The sequence below is a fragment of the Lissotriton vulgaris genome, chromosome 4_1 (assembly GCF_964263255.1).
Source record: "Lissotriton vulgaris chromosome 4_1, aLisVul1.2, whole genome shotgun sequence".
Taxonomy (NCBI): Eukaryota; Metazoa; Chordata; class Amphibia; order Caudata; family Salamandridae; genus Lissotriton; species Lissotriton vulgaris.
Window position 1 is genome coordinate 1,952,664,698 of NC_141691.1, and position 17,788 is coordinate 1,952,682,485.

General features: G+C 44.6%; 1 protein-coding gene across 1 annotated transcript in view; it reads left to right on the forward strand.

Annotated features, from left to right (window-relative positions):
- Positions 1 to 17,788, forward strand: part of DENND3 (DENN domain containing 3) — a 566,116-nt gene that overhangs the window by 366,264 nt on the left and 182,064 nt on the right. The window contains exon 14 of the mRNA XM_086966276.1: positions 11,992 to 12,251. Within this exon, the coding sequence (XP_086822402.1) occupies positions 11,992 to 12,251 (260 nt within the window). The remainder of the gene's footprint in view (positions 1 to 11,991; positions 12,252 to 17,788) is intronic.

Genomic DNA, 17,788 nt, shown 5'->3' on the forward strand with positions numbered 1-17,788 from the left:
ATATCTGTAGAGCGGAAACATGGTCGAACGTGCAAACTTTCACCAAGCACTACTACCTGGATTCAGCATGGAATATTGATGCAGCAGTGGGTAAAGCTGTCCTGAGACATCTGTTCATGTGAGGTAGTCTTTTTCGTATTCATTATCTCGGTTATGTATAGGAGTTAATCAAGCTAAATATTATTATTAGTGATTGGATAGGATAGGAGGAGTGCTACTTATGAAATAAATACATTGTCATGGAGATGGGCTTTGCACTGTGTTAAGTTAGCATGAGCTTATTAGAAGTTTAAATGCCATTTTTCCTCTCTGCTGCTTTTGCACACGGCACACAATATTATAAATGTTTAGAGTCTAGCAGAATATTTTGCCTCAAACAAGAATATTATGTTTTCCTATAGTATCAGCCTTGCTTGGTAAGCTATGTCTGAACAGTGAGTGCCGAGGCCTTCAAGGTTATTTCAACACATGGTTGTTGTTCGGTCGGATCAGCGCACGTCCTAGACATAACACATGTGCAGCTGTGGCCACCTCTGATTTGGCGTGTTTAATAATGCACTGCGCAGAGCATGCACACACAGTTGGAGAACATTCTCATGCAGAGAGCTGGTGTAGAAAATGATGTGATACCTTTCTACTAGGACCAGAGGTATGGAGCCGCCCTTGTAATCCCAAAGAGACCTTCTGTAGATATAATATAATATACTAGCAAGGGAGGGTAAGACTGAGGTGCAATTTAGCCTTCTTCCCTTTAGCATTTTAATATGCTTTCTCCCTTTGTATTTGATGGAATAGTAACTATGCTGATAACCTTGTTGCTTATAATATGTTTGCTTGTATTGGCTAAGATACTGCGCTTGAGAACACGGCACTAGAAATAAATATTTCAAACTTGCACGTGTCTTCATTTTGGACTGGTATGAGAGTATAACGAAAGTGTTCATGTGTTCCACGTTACCTGAGGTATTCTAAGTTCATGTTCTGGGTGGTCTAATCATTGGGGGTATGGAAGAACCAATGAGACACTGATTGCTAGTCTGGTAGGGGATTTTGTATACTAATGTGAGTTTTGGCACACCCTAATTCACTGAAGTTCCAAGTCTCTGTGCACAGTTCGTGTAGGAACAGAATCCCTGCAACATGGCGCCCAAGCGTTGGTGGTCTTATTACATGAGTAGTACTTCTATTAGTCCTTAACCCCTTCACTATTGTTTCTGGATAATAGTAGTGTCGGACAAACCTACCTATAGTTATATCGGTTTATTCAAGCTTGAAAACGGTTTTCGTTTGAATTACTACCCAGTTGTGCTACGTAGATTTTGTATTGTCACACTTTATTTCTGTGTCTGAATGGGTGACGTTGACATACCGCAACCTAGTCGCATTGCGGTACGGAATCATTTGCAGACTTATAACGTCGCCTTGGAAGGCATGGCGATGATCATGGTGGGGAGTGCTTAAGTCGCGTACCCATATGAGATCTTTTACTCGTAGGTGACTTTTCCTGCAGTGGACGCAAATTCTGGTGTGTTTCACACATATACTCACTCAGCCGTTCCCGCAAAATATGTTCCTTATAGGACACAGGAAGTTCCAATTAATGCTTGGCAGCATCGTGTTTGGTTTAATGGCGCCCTTCCCCACTCGTTAGCGACAACTAGATTGGGTCCTTTGTCCATTCCAGGCGCAACTTGGCCTGTTTTGGCAGGATTTATTCTACATCCTCGATCGGGTGCTGTCCCTGTTGCTGATCTAAGGGTCCTACATACAACCGCAATTGCAGTTATTTGGGCCTTGGTACAATACATTACCCGCAATCTCCCGGGTGGGGCCCCGAGTGTTGCGGTTCTTCCAGCCGGACCTAGTGGTAGGAAGCTGAGTCCAGTAATGGTTAATGCTGTGATGAGCAAACATCCCCAGGATGTGAATGATATGCCTTTCTGGCTTGCCGAGAAATTTGACCAGCTGGAAGCAGTATTTCCTAACACGACCCCTGTTGAAAAACACAGGATTCTTACAATTAGTTTGCCGAAAGACTTGATACCGGACGCCGGTGACTGCGAGTCATGGGGTAGAATTTTTGCGGCAGTGTACATGAGGTGCTTCGGCACTCCGTCAATGGCTGTCCTTCCTACGATCATTAAGCGTGTTCAGGACGAACACGGACCTGAGGCTGCGGTTGAATTGGGAATGAGACTATGCGGCGCATTTCACGTAGTTTCCGAGCTCATCCTTTCTAATATAAAGGGAGACGCGGTGAACTTTCAGGTGTCTAATGCTTTACTTGCGGTCCCCGATGAGATAAACCCCAACAGTTACCGAAGATTATCACGGCTGCTTATAAAACCATTGGCCATAATAGTCTAGGTGTCAAGCCATTTTCTGCTAAAGAGAAAAAGCAAACCCAAGGGTCGAAGTCTGAAACTGACGATCAACCCAAGACCAAGAAGCAAAATTGGTCGAAAAACAAAAAACAGGGTAAACAACAACAGAAACAGGAGTCCCGTCCACCATCACCAGTGCCTGCATCTACTGAGCGTGTTTATGATTTGCGCGACCGCAGTACAATTAAGTAGCCTGATAGATTTCAGGTTCCTGATCAACACTCTCCTTGTTCTTTTCAGGACACATCAGCCTCATCGTCTGGTGGTGGAGCCGGCGGAAGAGATAGGGGTGGCCTGCAGACTCGTGACCAGCCCGCCCAAAAGACGGAAAAGACAAGCAGGACGATTCTTCACAGAAGAGGCCCCAGTTTCAGAAAAAGAAAGTTGCCGCTTTAACGTCGAGATATGCCACAGATAGTGAGAACGCAGCTTCGGAATCTGACATGGGCTCTGACCTTGCTGGACAGCACGGCGGAGATTACCATAGTGCGAGAGGCCCTGCGTCCACTACTGAAGGTGACAGCGACTGATCAATATGTTGTTGTGGAGACGGCTGACACCAGAGTAGCTCCCCCTGATAGGCGTTATGAAATTGTCCTTTCAATTGAAGGTGACATACAATGTACCATAAAAGGGGTATTTTGGAAAAATCTTACGACTACCTATGACATTTTGTTAGCGGCGGCTGACTGGCCCCACCTTTTGTTCTCGCAGCTCCGAGAGGGGAGGAGGTGATCCTTCCTAGTGTCGTGCACACTGTCTCAAAGGAGCATGCGCTGAATTTTGCAGAAGAGTGGGCTAAAGCCCTTGCTCCGGCTCTGTACCGTACACACAGTGGTTGGGATGAATTTACCCCGCACCACGAGATTCCCTTACGGTCTATGCCACAGCCTCAACCTCAATATCCCATCCGACGCGAAGCTAAGGCTTCCGTTGCGGAAATCCTTGAACAATTGGAATATCAAGGTGTAATTGAAACTTGTGTGTCACTGATGAATAACCCACTTTTTACTGTGACCATACCTGACGGTTCGTACCATTTGGTATTGGATTACCGGCATTCAAACTCTCATTTCCGTACCTGTGCAGTACAGAATACCCATGGCTCTGCTCTAGTTGATAGTCTTGTGCGTAAACGGTTTAAGACCACACTTGACATATCCAATGGTTTTTTTGCCCACAATTTGGATGGTCTAAGTTCCCAATGGACCAGTTTTACATGTGGAGGCAAATAACGCCAATTTAAACGCTTAGCGATGGGCTAAAAAAATAGTCCGGGCGTGTTTTCCGCCCGCATAGTAACTCTCTTGGAGAGGATGACATCTATCTCACAGACTAACTTTGGGCCCATCTGTGTCGCGTTGACCGCATAATTTGTAGCTTTGCGGACTTCGGTTACAAATTCAACTTTGCTAAGTCTCACTTTGCAGAGTACACAGTGTTGTTTCTGGGCTATGAGCTCAACAATGAAGGACGAGGATTGGCTCCTCACTTCTTGGAGAAATGTGCACAACTGCGCGCTCCTACAACTCTGAAAAAATGACAGTCCTTGCTGGGATTTTTGAATTTCGGGCGTACATACATTCCCGAATATGCCCAGCGTATCAAGCCTTTGTATGCTTTGATACAACCTAATTTTACCAAATCATGCTGGCTGCCTGAACATTCATATATTTAACAAGAAATAGAGAGAAAAGGGATTTTATCCACTGAGGTGGACGGAAGGGTACTCCCAGTCCCCTGGTTAGGTAGCTATATAACAAATATAAGGAGTACCACCAAAAATGAGGCTGAACAGCCAGTATTGGTGGAATGAGACCCTGATGTGAAAGAAGAAGTCCTTCTTTGTTTTTTAAGGAACCCCTCACTCACCGACCTGGTCGGTGACATGCTTCATCATCGGGGCCACCTTGACAGCCGAGTGCCATCAAGGTGTGCTGCGACACCTGAAATACAGTGGAGCGGGTATGTGAGTGATGAATGTGAAAAAAAGGAAAAAAAGTCAGTGAGTTAAAAATTGTCCTGGTATGACTTATCCAAACATTATTTATTCTAAGGCTACTGGACAATGTTAAAATAGTGTGTGTAGATACAATAAAGGCTTTAATAGGACCTAGTGTATCTGAGGTATGTGATAGGTCTACATGTTTCAAACCATACGTGGGAGTTACCGGTTTTTCTTCAGGACCATAAAAAAGAAAGGAGTTGGGTGGTCAGGGTACACTAACGCCCTGCCATACCTGCAACCCTCTCAGGACCCTAAATAGCGAAATTGCTAAATGGGTAAAAAGAATTGCAACCCAAATGTGGTTACAATAAAAATTGCAAGAACTCCTCAGTGGAGAAATGCTTGCTGCACGGGGATTGAGGGGAGGCAGCAGAGCTCAAAAACGTATTAGTTTTTCAGCATCGAAAACGGCTTCTAACCTAATCCGCCCCTCCGGTAACTCCCACCTATGGTTTGAAACATGTAGACCTATCACATACCTCAGATACACTAGGTCCTATTAAAGCCTTTATTGTATCTACACACACTATTTTAACATTGTCCAGTAGCCTTAGAATAAATAATGTTTGGATAAGTCATACCAGGACAATTTTTAACTCACTGACTTTTTTTCCTTTTTTTCACATTCATCACTCACATCCCGCTCCACTGTATTTCAGGTGTCGCAGCACACCTTGATGGCACTCGGCTGTCAAGGTGGCCCCGATGATGAAGCATGTCACCGACCAGGTCGGTGAGTGAGGGGTTCCTTAAAAAACAAAGAAGGACTTCTTCTTTCACATCAGGGTCTCATTCCACCAATACTGGCTGTTCAGCCTCATTTTTGGTGGTACTCCTTATATTTGTTATATAGCTGCCTGAACATTCAGCCACTTTGCAATCTTTGCAGGCTGATCTTCTCAAAACTAAATTCTTACTGACTCTTGATAACCATACCAACCTGGTGATAAGAATTATCCCTGGGGCGGTGGGTTTCACTTACCTTACTTTTAACGAAGATGACACAGTACCTATTGCTTACAAGTCACACTTGTACACTTCGGCTGAAATGCGGTTTTCCACTGTGAAAAAAGTTTTGACTGCTGTGCGAATGGCGATTCTCAAGGAACAAGCACTGTCGCAGGGAAAACGCATGTTGGTTGTTACTCCGTATCCTGCACTTGAAGCAGTGACGAAAGCCAGTGTACCAAATTCTAAAGCTTTGCACCCACGGTGGATACAATGGGCTGCGTCCCTGACGTCTCTGGATGTCACATTTATTTTTGATGCCTCCTTACAGTCACAGGAGTTTTTGCAGTATGAATTTGTTCATCCTGCGCCATTAAGTATGCGGCCTTTGGAGGATTTCCATTGTATCATTTACACTGATGGTCCAGCGCAGGTTGCGCATGGGTCTAAGCACGCATACGTTTCAGGTTGCGCCATTGTGGTACTTGCTATGGTGAATGATGAATTCAAGTCCAAGGTCGTGCACACGCAGACTTTAGGGGACTGCACTGCACCGCACAATTGGCAGAGCTTCGTGCTCTAATTCTTGCATTGGAGTACGCTGATCCTAGTGTGACGACTCTTATTGTGAGTGATTCTTACTACTGTGTTCACAAACCCTACTATACCAGGCCCCGGTTGTGGCGCATGGGTGTCATTCGCTCGCCCACATGCCTACAGTGGGTTCGAGGAGGATACCTTCCTCCACACAGTGTGGTGTTGTGGGACGTTGCAGCTCTTCTGGCGTGAGGTGACATCTATTCTGGCAGAGACCCTCTCCTAGAGCATCCAGATTGACATTACATTGATCCTCCACTGTGCAGAGCGGATGGAAGGGAACCCCTACAAACGACACTTGTTAATTCTTGGATTCACACTAGTGAAGCGAGACATAGCCAGAATGTTGAAATTGGATTCTCCACATGTATAGGGGCATGGTTGAAGGATATAAATCATTATATGAGCCTAGAGATTGCAGTGTACCAGGCTAGGGGCTGCCCATAAAAACATCTAAAAATATGGTCCGATGATAGAGGCATTGTCCTGGCTCCTGTGAGTACTGTTGAGGCTCTGTTAGATATTGAAATACAAACATACAGAGGTACAACATGATGGCCCAATGAGGAATCTTAGAACATCTGCATAGGGGCCCTATGAGGCGCATGTTAGGTTGGGGGGTGGGGGGGTAGAAGGACTGTGTCAGTTTTGTGTCACGTTTGTTCATGGGTACTCACCCTACAATTGTTTGCCTATGTATATGGGCTGTTCTGGCCTGGCTATATTGTCAAAACCCAATAAAAGTTGTTGTGGGAAAAAAAATCACTGCTTGCATATGATCCAGAGCTGGACACGCAGTGCCTGCCTGTATCTCAAATCAATCAAGACAGACGAGACAAAATTCCTATTTGGCAACAACTACAAAACAAGCATTGAAAATGCATTAGGTCTCTCCTTTTATTAAGTTAAAGCCATTTGCTTTGCTTTACAATACCATTAGCAAAGCAAATGGCTTTAACTTAATCAAAGGCAAGACCAATTGCATTTTCAATGCTTGTTGCTTCATGCACTTGCCTCCTTAAGTCCTTTGTTTTCTGCAGCTGCACACAGGAAGCTGCTTTCCAGGAATTGGCTGGCACGCACAAGTGGAGGGGCAGAGCATATACCTTAGCAGGCCAGAAATTTAGAACATGTTATTCTTAGTTGATACTTCCAATTTAGAATAACATACCAATCACTGTAGAAGCCTTCTATCTAGCTCTGCAGAGAATGTAATGAGTTTGTTATTTTAGCCGAGAACTAGGGCAATTGTGCAGGTCTACAACACATGTTGCTTATGTTCTGCACTGTCCTGTCATTGTGCTGTTGTGTAAACCTTGTTGTTTAATACAGATTTGTCAAATGATCAGTGCATGTTTCATAATGTTAAAATATGCAAACGCAGCATACTCGCCTATTTAGAGTCTTAGTCTCCTTTTTCTTTAATATCTCTTTAAACATTTAAGTGAGACATATTGGTACCATTGCTTATATATCAATGTATTTGTTTTGTTATGTTTGGTCATGTTATGTCATTTTATGCTTTGCTATTTTAACAGAGATTTGTTTAGCGTGGTATGGCTTTTAGTGTGGCCCACAGTAACTGGTGGTTTGGGAACCCTCGCTGTGTAGGGGTACAAAAACGTCGACTTGCAGTTTTTGTTTCTTCAGGGCACTTTTACAGCGTGATGTTGACTCTGTTGCTCTTGGGTTGCCTGTTGGCACATGGGTGAATTTGGTTGTTGAATACTATACTTCTTTTCTCTGAAGATGGTTCTAGTAAAAGCTTAAATTGCAGGTGGTTGGCACCAGTGCAAATTTTAGGCGACTGGAACTTATTTTACATTATCAGATTGACCCAGCGCAAGAGAGGGAAAAGCGAAGCACGGCGAAAGCACGAATAAGAGAAAGACAGAAATCAGTGACATGGGCAGAAAGCAGAGATGAAAAAGAACCTGCAAGCATGGGATTAAAAGAAAGTAATGAATGTGGAAGAAAGAGGCACAAGGTAGAAAGAATCAAGACTAGCAGCCTTTTCATTTGCCAACCCTGGTGTTTGACAGTAAAGCAGTGGGCTTCCAAGTAAAGCATTGCCCCCATGCACTTACTATTTTACAATTAAGCGCTGGTCCTAGAATGCGCGAAACAGGCAAGCACCGTCGAGTTTCAACATTTCACTTTGCCAATACAATGTATCTGTGTGTGAGCTGTTGCAGGGAAAATCTCACCCTGGATTTCACCCAGAGGCGTGTGTGTATCGCCTTCATTGCAAGAGGTGCAGTGAAACAGCAGAGATCAGCGAAAGCATATCCTAGAAATCGTTCGAACGGACGCTTGTGCCAAGCAGCTCCGGATAGATGGAGCGATGCTGGGGTGCAGATAATGAAATGGACTTTATTTGGTTTAAATATAGGAAGACCCTGAAATTAACCATGATATGGCTGTGTATTAATCCAGACACCTTTTCAGAGCAAGCATTGGCAAAGCCCAGTCTTCTGTAGATGAAAGCTACGAGAACAAGCTCGCCCTTAACACCAGTCCTTAACTAATTGTACCCTCGTGCTTGTAATGACAGAAGATGTGCATGCGGGGGCTGCCTTTACTGGTGGCGAAAAAAAAAGTCCCCAGTGTATCATGCCGCCAGTAAAGCATCCAATCCCCGCTTGCACATCTTTTGTCTCGTTTGTCTCCCCACGTGCACGCTGGAATCGTATGGATTCCAAAAGACCTCTCATGGCAGAGCAACGCATGCGCTGCTCTCTCCAGGCCGAGACCTAAAAACATAGAAACATGGCTCAATGTCTATAACCTTCACTGCTTTGAACCCCAACTTCCACCGAATGACAAGTCACTTAGTTTCACACTGTGCAAAAACCTTACCCTCAACGAACTCATTGTCATACAAATAAAGACAGCCTGGTACCATCTATCTTCTCTAAAAAAAAAAAAAAAAAAAACCTTTTTCCTCCTCAAAGAGACTTCAGGGCCCCCTGTTTACGCCCTTGTGTTCTCTCATTGGGCTAGTGGTAATGCCCTCTTCTATGGCATCTCCGACTCTTTAAAGGCATCTTGCATGCTGCAGCATGTCCCACCCAGGTTCTGAAAAAATATGATCACATCCCGAGATAACAGGCATTTCCATCTATGTAGCCAGGATCTGAACCCATATCCCTTGTATCCATTAAGACCGCCAAAGTGTACACCACTCTAGGAAAGTGTAGAAGATTCACCTCTTTAAGGAACACAACTTCACAATGCAGTAAAGGTCTATGTAGGAAATGATGTTATTTGTTGCAACAGATGTGAGTCCTTCAGTAGTGAGAAGCCTGTAATTGTCTCTTTACTGGGGCCTTGTACCTCGTTGTAGCACTTGACTCTTAGAAGATTACGAAGCAGAGCAGTCTAAGGCCTACCCAAGAGAGGAGGTTTAGGCTAGCAATACCAATTTTCTGGTACGCAGCAACAATTCTCAATAAATATTTGTTCAGTCAGTGGCTTTTCTTTTAAAAAGGAAAAGCATATTTATTACATACACCCTACTAAATACTATGCATTAAATTATGAATACATCTGGTAGATGAGAATACCTTTGGTGACCCCCCTCATACCATATTACAACCCCAGTGGGTGCTAAACCCCATAGTCAAAATACCAGATGCAGCTGCATAATATAAGGTGAAGTCATTTTAAATAAGGCAGGCCTACAAGCTTTGTCAGGATGAGACCACATTAGTAAATTTGTATCGCCATTAAAATCAGTGTGGACTGTAACCATATTCAAATCCATTCCATATAATGTTAAACATAGCTTTGTCCATTCCCTGTTGTCAATACATTTTGACTTCAAAAACACTTGTATGAGTCTTTCTTTTACCAACATTAGCCTCATACTGCAGACACAGGAACAACCATAGGAGTCCCTCCACTTCATAGCCCAAGAGAAAAAGCTTCAACTCTTGGAGTGCTTAAATCGAAGGCTAACCTCTTCCAGGATTATTGTTAAAAGGTCCCAGGAGACTTGGGGTTAACTTATATCAGAACCCTTTGTAGGGATGCTGTACATCATGCAGCCTCTACCCCAAAACGTGGACATACCATTGGTGGTGCCCCTGCCTTCCTAAGGGCACCACAAAGAAGAAAAGTATGCAAATAATTCCCCTCCTGGGGGATTATGGATTATGTGACACTTCAGCCCTATGGGGTGAACATTTAATTATTTGCTTTTCACAGCATGGCAGAGAGCCATGTGCTCAGTGCGTGCCCCCCCCCCCCTCCTCCACCAGTGTGCCTCCATTTTCATCTCTGGTGTCACCGGGGGCATCCACATTGTTTTAGGGCTCATTAGGGCCTTGGGGATAGCTCCAAGGCCTCCCGCTGCATCAATTGCTCCTTGCTCTCAGCAGAAGCTGGCAACCTGTGTGCTACATGAACCCACACATTTTGTAGGGAGACGCGTTTTCTGGTGCCCTGTCCCAGGCCTGTCCTCTGCCTGACTCTTGGTACTCTTTCTCTGCTAGTGGGTGAATTTTGTGCAGCCCCACCCCCAGCAAAACACCCTCCCTGCCACACTCACCGGCCCCAGAGCCACCTGGCATCTTGTAGAGCACCTCAGTGGCAGTGGAGTCATAGGCAGTCCATAGAAACCCTAGGGTAACGATCCAGGGTGTCCTAAGAAGGCTCTTTTCCCCCTACCCATCTTTGGGGGGCGACGGGATAGGGGGCATTAGAGGGCCACCCTAGACCTGTGGGTTAACTGGAGTAACAGTCCTTAGTTCAAATTTGCAGGGAATCAAGTGGTTTTTCCTTCCAGCTGGGCATCCTTTCTCTGTCGCCTCCAGGTCCAGGGTCTTCTCATCTGTCTCGCCTTTGTGCATGGGCTTTTGATGGGGATGGAACATTTTAGGGGACAACTCTGGCCAAATTCTAGGATGCCACATCATTCCTCCACCCTGGTCCCAACCCTCCTGTTCAGCATTATTTGGTAATCCAAAAAGGCAACTTCACAAGCTGTTTCTGGTAAGAGATCCCCCAAGAGCCTTCGCTTAGCCCCTTAGTAATACAGATGCCTGATCTGTTTCACCAAAACTTCAAAGGCGAGCCCCTCCCACGTTGGCTCCAAAAGTGTGAGCTTCTGTAATGTAATGTAATCAGAATTTCTAAAGCGCACTATCACCCCACGGGTATAATGGCGCTGAATGACAGTGGTTCCTCTACATGCACTTGTTTACCCTCCGGATAAAAAGCCCGCACTAAATCCTAGGAAAGAGAGAAGTTTCAAGTTTTTTCCTAAACGGGAAGTACTCTTCTATTTGTCTGATATTGGGCAGGAGATTATTCCACAGTTGGGCAGCCACCCAGCTGAAAGCTCTCCCTGCAAACCTGCAGGTTCTTATTCTGGCGGTACAGACCAGGTGAGCAGTGGAAGAACGAAGACTTTGTGATGGAGCGTGCCAGACAAACTTTTTCTGCAATGGCAAAGGTTCAAGTCCATGAAGGGCCTTGAAGAGCATGCATAGTTATTTGAACTGGATTCTCTGAGCTAGAAGGAGCCAGTAAAGATCACTGAGAGCCGCAGTGGGCCTGGGTGTCCCAGTCCAGATGCAGTGTGACGAGCTAATTAACAGATGCAGATTTCCTACCTACCCCTTCTTTTCCCTTTTCCCAGGTAAAGGGTCAAGCAGTGGTAATTGCTGTGTTGTGTGGAGAGGACGTTGATCCCTCTTCTGGGTAGCAGAGTAATCACTTAGCCCTGTTGGGGGGCATAAAGGCATGCTATCTAACTCTGAGCTGAAATAAGGAAATATTACAAATCTTAGAGTCATAAAATGTGTATGTAGAATGTTTGGGGACTGAGGTTATTCACTGGTGCATGTATAACCCCAGTTTAAGACTTTGCTGGACCCTGTAGTCTTAAATTAAGTGAAACTGTACTTTAAAGACAATCCCACCTATCATGTGTAATACAGTGAAAACACCACAGACCTTGGTAAAAATTGTGACATTGCACTAAAAATGTGTTGACGTATATACTGTAAATATAATATTTAGCCACATATTTTTTTCCCCTCAATGAAGGACATCAGAAGCAAATAGATCCAGAAACATTCAGACATTTCTACACCTACTGGAAGGAAACTGAAGCAGAAGCACATGATGTCGACCTTCCTCCAGTTGTACTTGACCATCTGGATAAAACGGAATGTGTCTACAAAGTGTCCAGTTCAGTGAAAACAAATTATGGTGTTGGGAAAATAGCGATGACACAAAAACGCTTGTTTCTGCTGACTGAAGGACGACCTGGCTATTTTGAAATATCCACATTCCGAAATATAGAGGTAATTTATCTTGACTAAAATGTATTGCTCTTGCTGAAAATGAAAGACATTAGGCTGCATTTATATACCCCATGTGAGCCAGTTACTTGGTCTGTTGCAAGAATGGTGTCACCACCTCTGATTTTAGATGGACTGTTATTGAAACCAATCATGGTCACGATATCCCTAGGAGACTGTTAGAAGGAGCAACGCTGGGTGCTCCGCCTCCGTATCGACCATACAGAATTAAATGATGATTTTACCTGAACAGATTCCAGTAGTCATCCCAATTCCCTATACATACTGTATGGTTCTAGTGGTATACTTACTGTGTGTTAGCTTCTTTTTACAGAACATCCATTATGATATGCCCCTCAAGCCACCTCTAAAATTCAGCCCTCCCGGTTTCATTTTTAGGTCTCGGCCTCGCAGCGCGCATGCGCTGCAAAGCAAAAATACCTTTTCCCGTCGCTTTGGCTTTTCAGCCAAGCGCGTGCACGCGTTCCATTGCCTTCAATGGTAACGCATGCACGTCAGGAAATTCACTTGCGTGTTTGTGCTTGTTTACCCTTCCTGCGTTGGTAAATTGGAAGTTTTGCAGGAGCGGGAAGCTCCGTGTGGGAGAGTGTCCGGGAGCATTCACGGCTGTAGCTGTCCGATGTGCTGAACTACTGCTTGCATATTTACCCCATTTCCTTCTGGTCTCTCACAGGAACTCTCTTTCTCCCCTTTACATCTCTAGGCTCCATCTGTCTCTTTCTCTTGCTTCTGCCGACCCGTTTTCTCTAATTTCTTTCTTCGGGTCTCCCTTTCTCAATCTCTTCTCTCCCAGGCTCCCTTGCGGTGTCCTTACTTCTTTAATTTTATTCCCTTTATTTGTCCCTCTCTCGCTCTCTTAGTCTATTCTATTCCCGTCTCTCCATTTATTTCTCCCTCCTGCTCTCTCCGCGTCTTTCTCGTGGTCTCTCTCTCGTCTTGCCTCTTTCGCTTTATTAATCAGTCTTCATATACGTAGATAAGCACAATGAGATGACTTCGCCTAAGTGTGCAAAGCGCCTAAGAACCAGCTCAAAACCATAACCGCTAGAAAGGGAGATGCAAGCTTTTTTTTCTAAAAATAAAGAACATACCCTTTGTTTTCCATGATCGCGACAACGTCATAGGCTAACTTGACTGAACTCCTCCCAGTCACGTGAGCCCATTCATTACAACCCTCTGCTCAGATTTGGAAGAACATTAGAGGCGAGCTTTTGGGGTGAGAAATCCCTGACGTGGGGTGAAGGAGTGGCTCTCCCATAATATTTTTTCAAGGCTGTTAAATCTCATATTTTGTTAAGAGCACGAGTCTTGAGAGCCATAAATTGTAACACTCGGACCACCCCGAGGCCATGGCACTTTCTACAATGCCATGTCAAGATTTTTTTAAATTTAAAGCTCTTTCACTCCAATGTGAGGCCCCGGCTTGTGGCTATATTATGCAATGCAGAGTTTAAACCAGAAGTCAGCAGTGCCTGTGCCCTTCCACATGACACAGAGCTTCAAAAGGTTGTGTTGACTAAATACAAGTGGACACTTTTAATTTCTTCAGCAATGGGACTAATGTGGCACTGCTGGTTGAGAGGCACTGTTTCTGATTTATAGATAGGGGACTTTTAAGCGCTAAGACGCCTTTACAATTTGTTTTCGATGATTTTAAAGCCGTCCATTGCTTTGCTTTAAATTTGCGAATTTTGATAAGGCCTACATATCTCTCATGCTAACGGATACGTACAAGTATGTGTAAAATATATTTTCTATTCTGTGTATGCTAGTTATTAAGCTCTTACTGTAGTGGCGATTTGGATCCGCACAACATCTGGAGGCTGCGCCAACAGGCATATACTAACTTTACATAAGTTACATAAGATAACATTAGTACAATTAACATAAGTGCACATGCTAAGTAACCTGCATAAATGGATACATCATAAGTAGACAGAACATGGTGCGATAGAATACCACAAGACACAACATAACAGGGCACAACATAAAACAAGCACTGGCGTTGCCAATAGGTCTCGCAGTAGGAAAGTTGGAGCTATTACAATTGCAAATAACAATGCCTTTTATTTTTGTTTTCATTTTAAAAACATAAACGGCTTTGTCATTTACAAAACCAATAGCTCCAACTTTCCTACTGCGAGACCTATTGGCAACACCAGTGCTTGTTTAAGTAGGTCACTAAAATAAGCCCACTTTGATCCTGAAGCTCATCCGTCAAGTGGCATCGGGAAGGAACTCTGTAATGAAGACCATGATTCCGGGAAAGTAGAGCGAATACTGGGCGTAAATGCCCCTGTTAGCTGCACACAGATCAGACAGCACTTTCAGTTGTGGCACCGTATGAGAAGTCTTTGGAACTGGTGTTAAGGGTTAGCAAAAGGGTACATTGTTCAAGAAAACTCTCCAAATTCGCAAAATCAGCAGTGATATGTTCAATTTACAGCCAAAAGAAGCAACACACAACATCAACATGCACCAAGTGTATTTACTTTTACAATTTCTGAGTGTGTAGAATGCAAGCTAATCACAATATTTATGTTTTCTATTCTCCTCACGATTATCACACTTTTGTGCAGCATAAAAATAATAATAGTAATGCATTCTTTTTTTATATGACTGCACCTCTGCATCACTTACGTCAAAGGAATTTCTAACATACAATCCAGCGGAACTAAATGTACCTACTGTCAGAATGATGGAAGGCTGGTCCGATTCAAACTCTTGACCAGCAGATAACTATTTGTTTCAACACCAAGTGTTCAGCCCACTGAGCCATCCTACCATCTACCTTCAGGGTCATTGTTTACAAGCCTGATGCCAGAGCTTGTGTCCTGTACACCTCACATCAGGCTCATTAAACATGTATATAATCCGCAGTGCAGGTACCCGCCTGCCACACTTGTTAAAATGAATGGTAGGCAGCACAAGGCCTTTTGAGCTATAGAAGGCTTAAGAGGGGTCCGCACTGGGGAAACGTGAGCCTTGGGTGCAAGAATGCATTGTTTAATTGTACATAATCAGAAAACTCGAGTTTACATGTGAAATCTGTTCCTAATGATAAAGAGAGAAGGTTCTTGGGCGAACAATACCTTGGAAAGCTGGCGAACTTCCGCAAACGGGTGAGTTTGTGGGTATTTACAAATGTTTATAAAGCACATTCCCATCCTGAATAGACATGGCGATTTATTCCTGAAGAGGATAGGAGAAAACCTTAACTAAAGCAGTAACTTGATTATTTTAATTAACTGATTGGTTGTCGGTGGCTTTTAACAACAAACTAAAATAAAAAGAGCGAGGAGGGGGTGCGAGGGTTGAGTGAGAATGGGATAGCAGGGGAGGGAACACGGCCTGGAGGGGGAGGAGAAATCCAAGGAAGGCTGTGTGCGGGGAGAGAGGGGAGGTGCTGGAGCTGGGGAACAGATGGCCTGGGTGAAGCTGGCTGGGGAGGGGGAGGAGAAATCCAGACTTGAAGCACCGGGAAACTTAAAGTACGGCCGGCCGGCCATCCAAGAATAATTAGGGGAGGAGAAGCCGAGAAGCCGCAGAGCGCACGCTGGGCGAAGCTCTTTGATGTGCTGCGAAGATGAGCGGACGGGAAACTGAAAGTACGGCCGATAGGAGGGAGGCTGATGCGCGTGCTTGTTTGGTCACGTGATTCACGTGAACGTAAACAAAACCGCACGAACTAAACCCTTGGTTTCACGAGCGTTTTGAGGACCTGAATTCTCGCTCCTAAAAATGCCATACCTTAGGGAACACAACAGACTATGCACGTTACAATATACCATACCATAGCGTAATCTAACACGGCACACTGTAAAATATAACGTAATTCATGCTGTAACCATTACCTGCTGTAGTATCGCACGCCCTACCATGTGATAACATACTGTGTCATGACACATCGTGACACTGGGGATCTGGCCCAGCGGCCTGAGCTGCCGACTTTGGAGCTCCGGAGCCAAGGTCAAGTCTCTGCGTCGACTCAACATCCTGTGATTCTGTGGAAATCATTTGATCTCCCCTTGCCTGTCAATCCTTGTGTAATGTAACTGGTGCGCGTGCAAAGCGCTCCAACACTTTCGGGTCGAACGCGCTATATAAAAGCTGCAAAAAAAAAATATTATGATTTTCATACCATGCCATAAGTTTAACACACTGTATTGCACCATAATGTAAGGTACGTAGAGTAACATGCAACAAAAGAAGCAAGGTGTGTATAGAAAACACTATTACAATACAGTACAGTTACCAGAGTATTGACGTAATTGCTTTCTGATTGGCAGTCCCTCTGAGGCTGGGCCGCCTTATACTGCTGTTGTAATGGGCGGGGTCGTTTTATGTTATATAAGTAGAGGTCCTCCAAAACACAGCACAGAGAGAGAGACCTTGCCAGGCTTGGGGAATCTTCAAATGAAGCGGCTTAAAGTGCCCCTCCCCTCTTCTCTCTCAGCCAGGGCTATTAGTAATGATTAGGCACGTGATGCCGGCAGCACCACAGCTCCTCGCGCCCGGCACGGGCAATGCCACTGGTTTCTGTCCCTCCTCAAGGAGCCTGGGGGTGTGGGCTGCAGCGTCACTTATTCTCGGACAGCGGCGCGTGGCAAACCTGGTCGCACACTTTCACTTTGACTAACGCGTGCCGTGACCAGCCCCCCACTGAGTCCTTGGTGCTTTGTTTCAAGGCAACCGAACAAGAGATTTTTTTTCAACTGAAAGTAGAAGGGGAGCGGGCAACCATTTGCACACATTTGCACACATTACGTCCCATAAGCTTCTGAAGGCAATTTACAGGAGGTAGTAGCCCTGATAAAGCAGCCCCCTATAGTAGGATTTAAACTTCAATTCGATGCAATAGCAAACGCTGTGGCCTGTGGGCATTCAAATGTTCACCAGGAAACACTATGTAAAGTCGGCGATTAACATTAAACAAGCATTGGCGTAGCCAATAGGTCTAGTTTTTAGGACCTTATAAGTATTTAGTTATACAGCACATTATCCTTTGTGCAACAACATCAACTGTAGCGTGGCTAAACACTTATACGGTCCCAATAGCGAGACCTTTTGGCTATGCCAGTGCTTGTTCTGCTTGGCAGGCAGGACTAACAACTGAGGTTTTTTTGTTGATTCTTATAAGGTAGATACACGAAACAACTACTGACACACGTGTAGGTGAGGTAGTCGTGATTTGGTATATCCCCATACATCTAAAAATTAACCAATTTTACTTTCATGAAATATTATTTCTCACTTTGTGCTTTTCGCCTTATCTGTATTTTACCAGGTTGCCACTACACCGGGGATAGTAATATTCTCAATACCTTTTCCCTACGTAGGCCTTTTTCCTGGGCATTTTAACGTTTTTTTCCCTATTTAGCATTACATGCGTTTCGGGGGACCAGCGCAAGTCGCCCTCGATACGTTGACACACCCATCAGGACACTCCTTTCCCTCAAGGGCTCGAGCGGCAGCCTCACAGTGTGCTCGGCCCACGCCCACTACTTGCTGGGACTGCT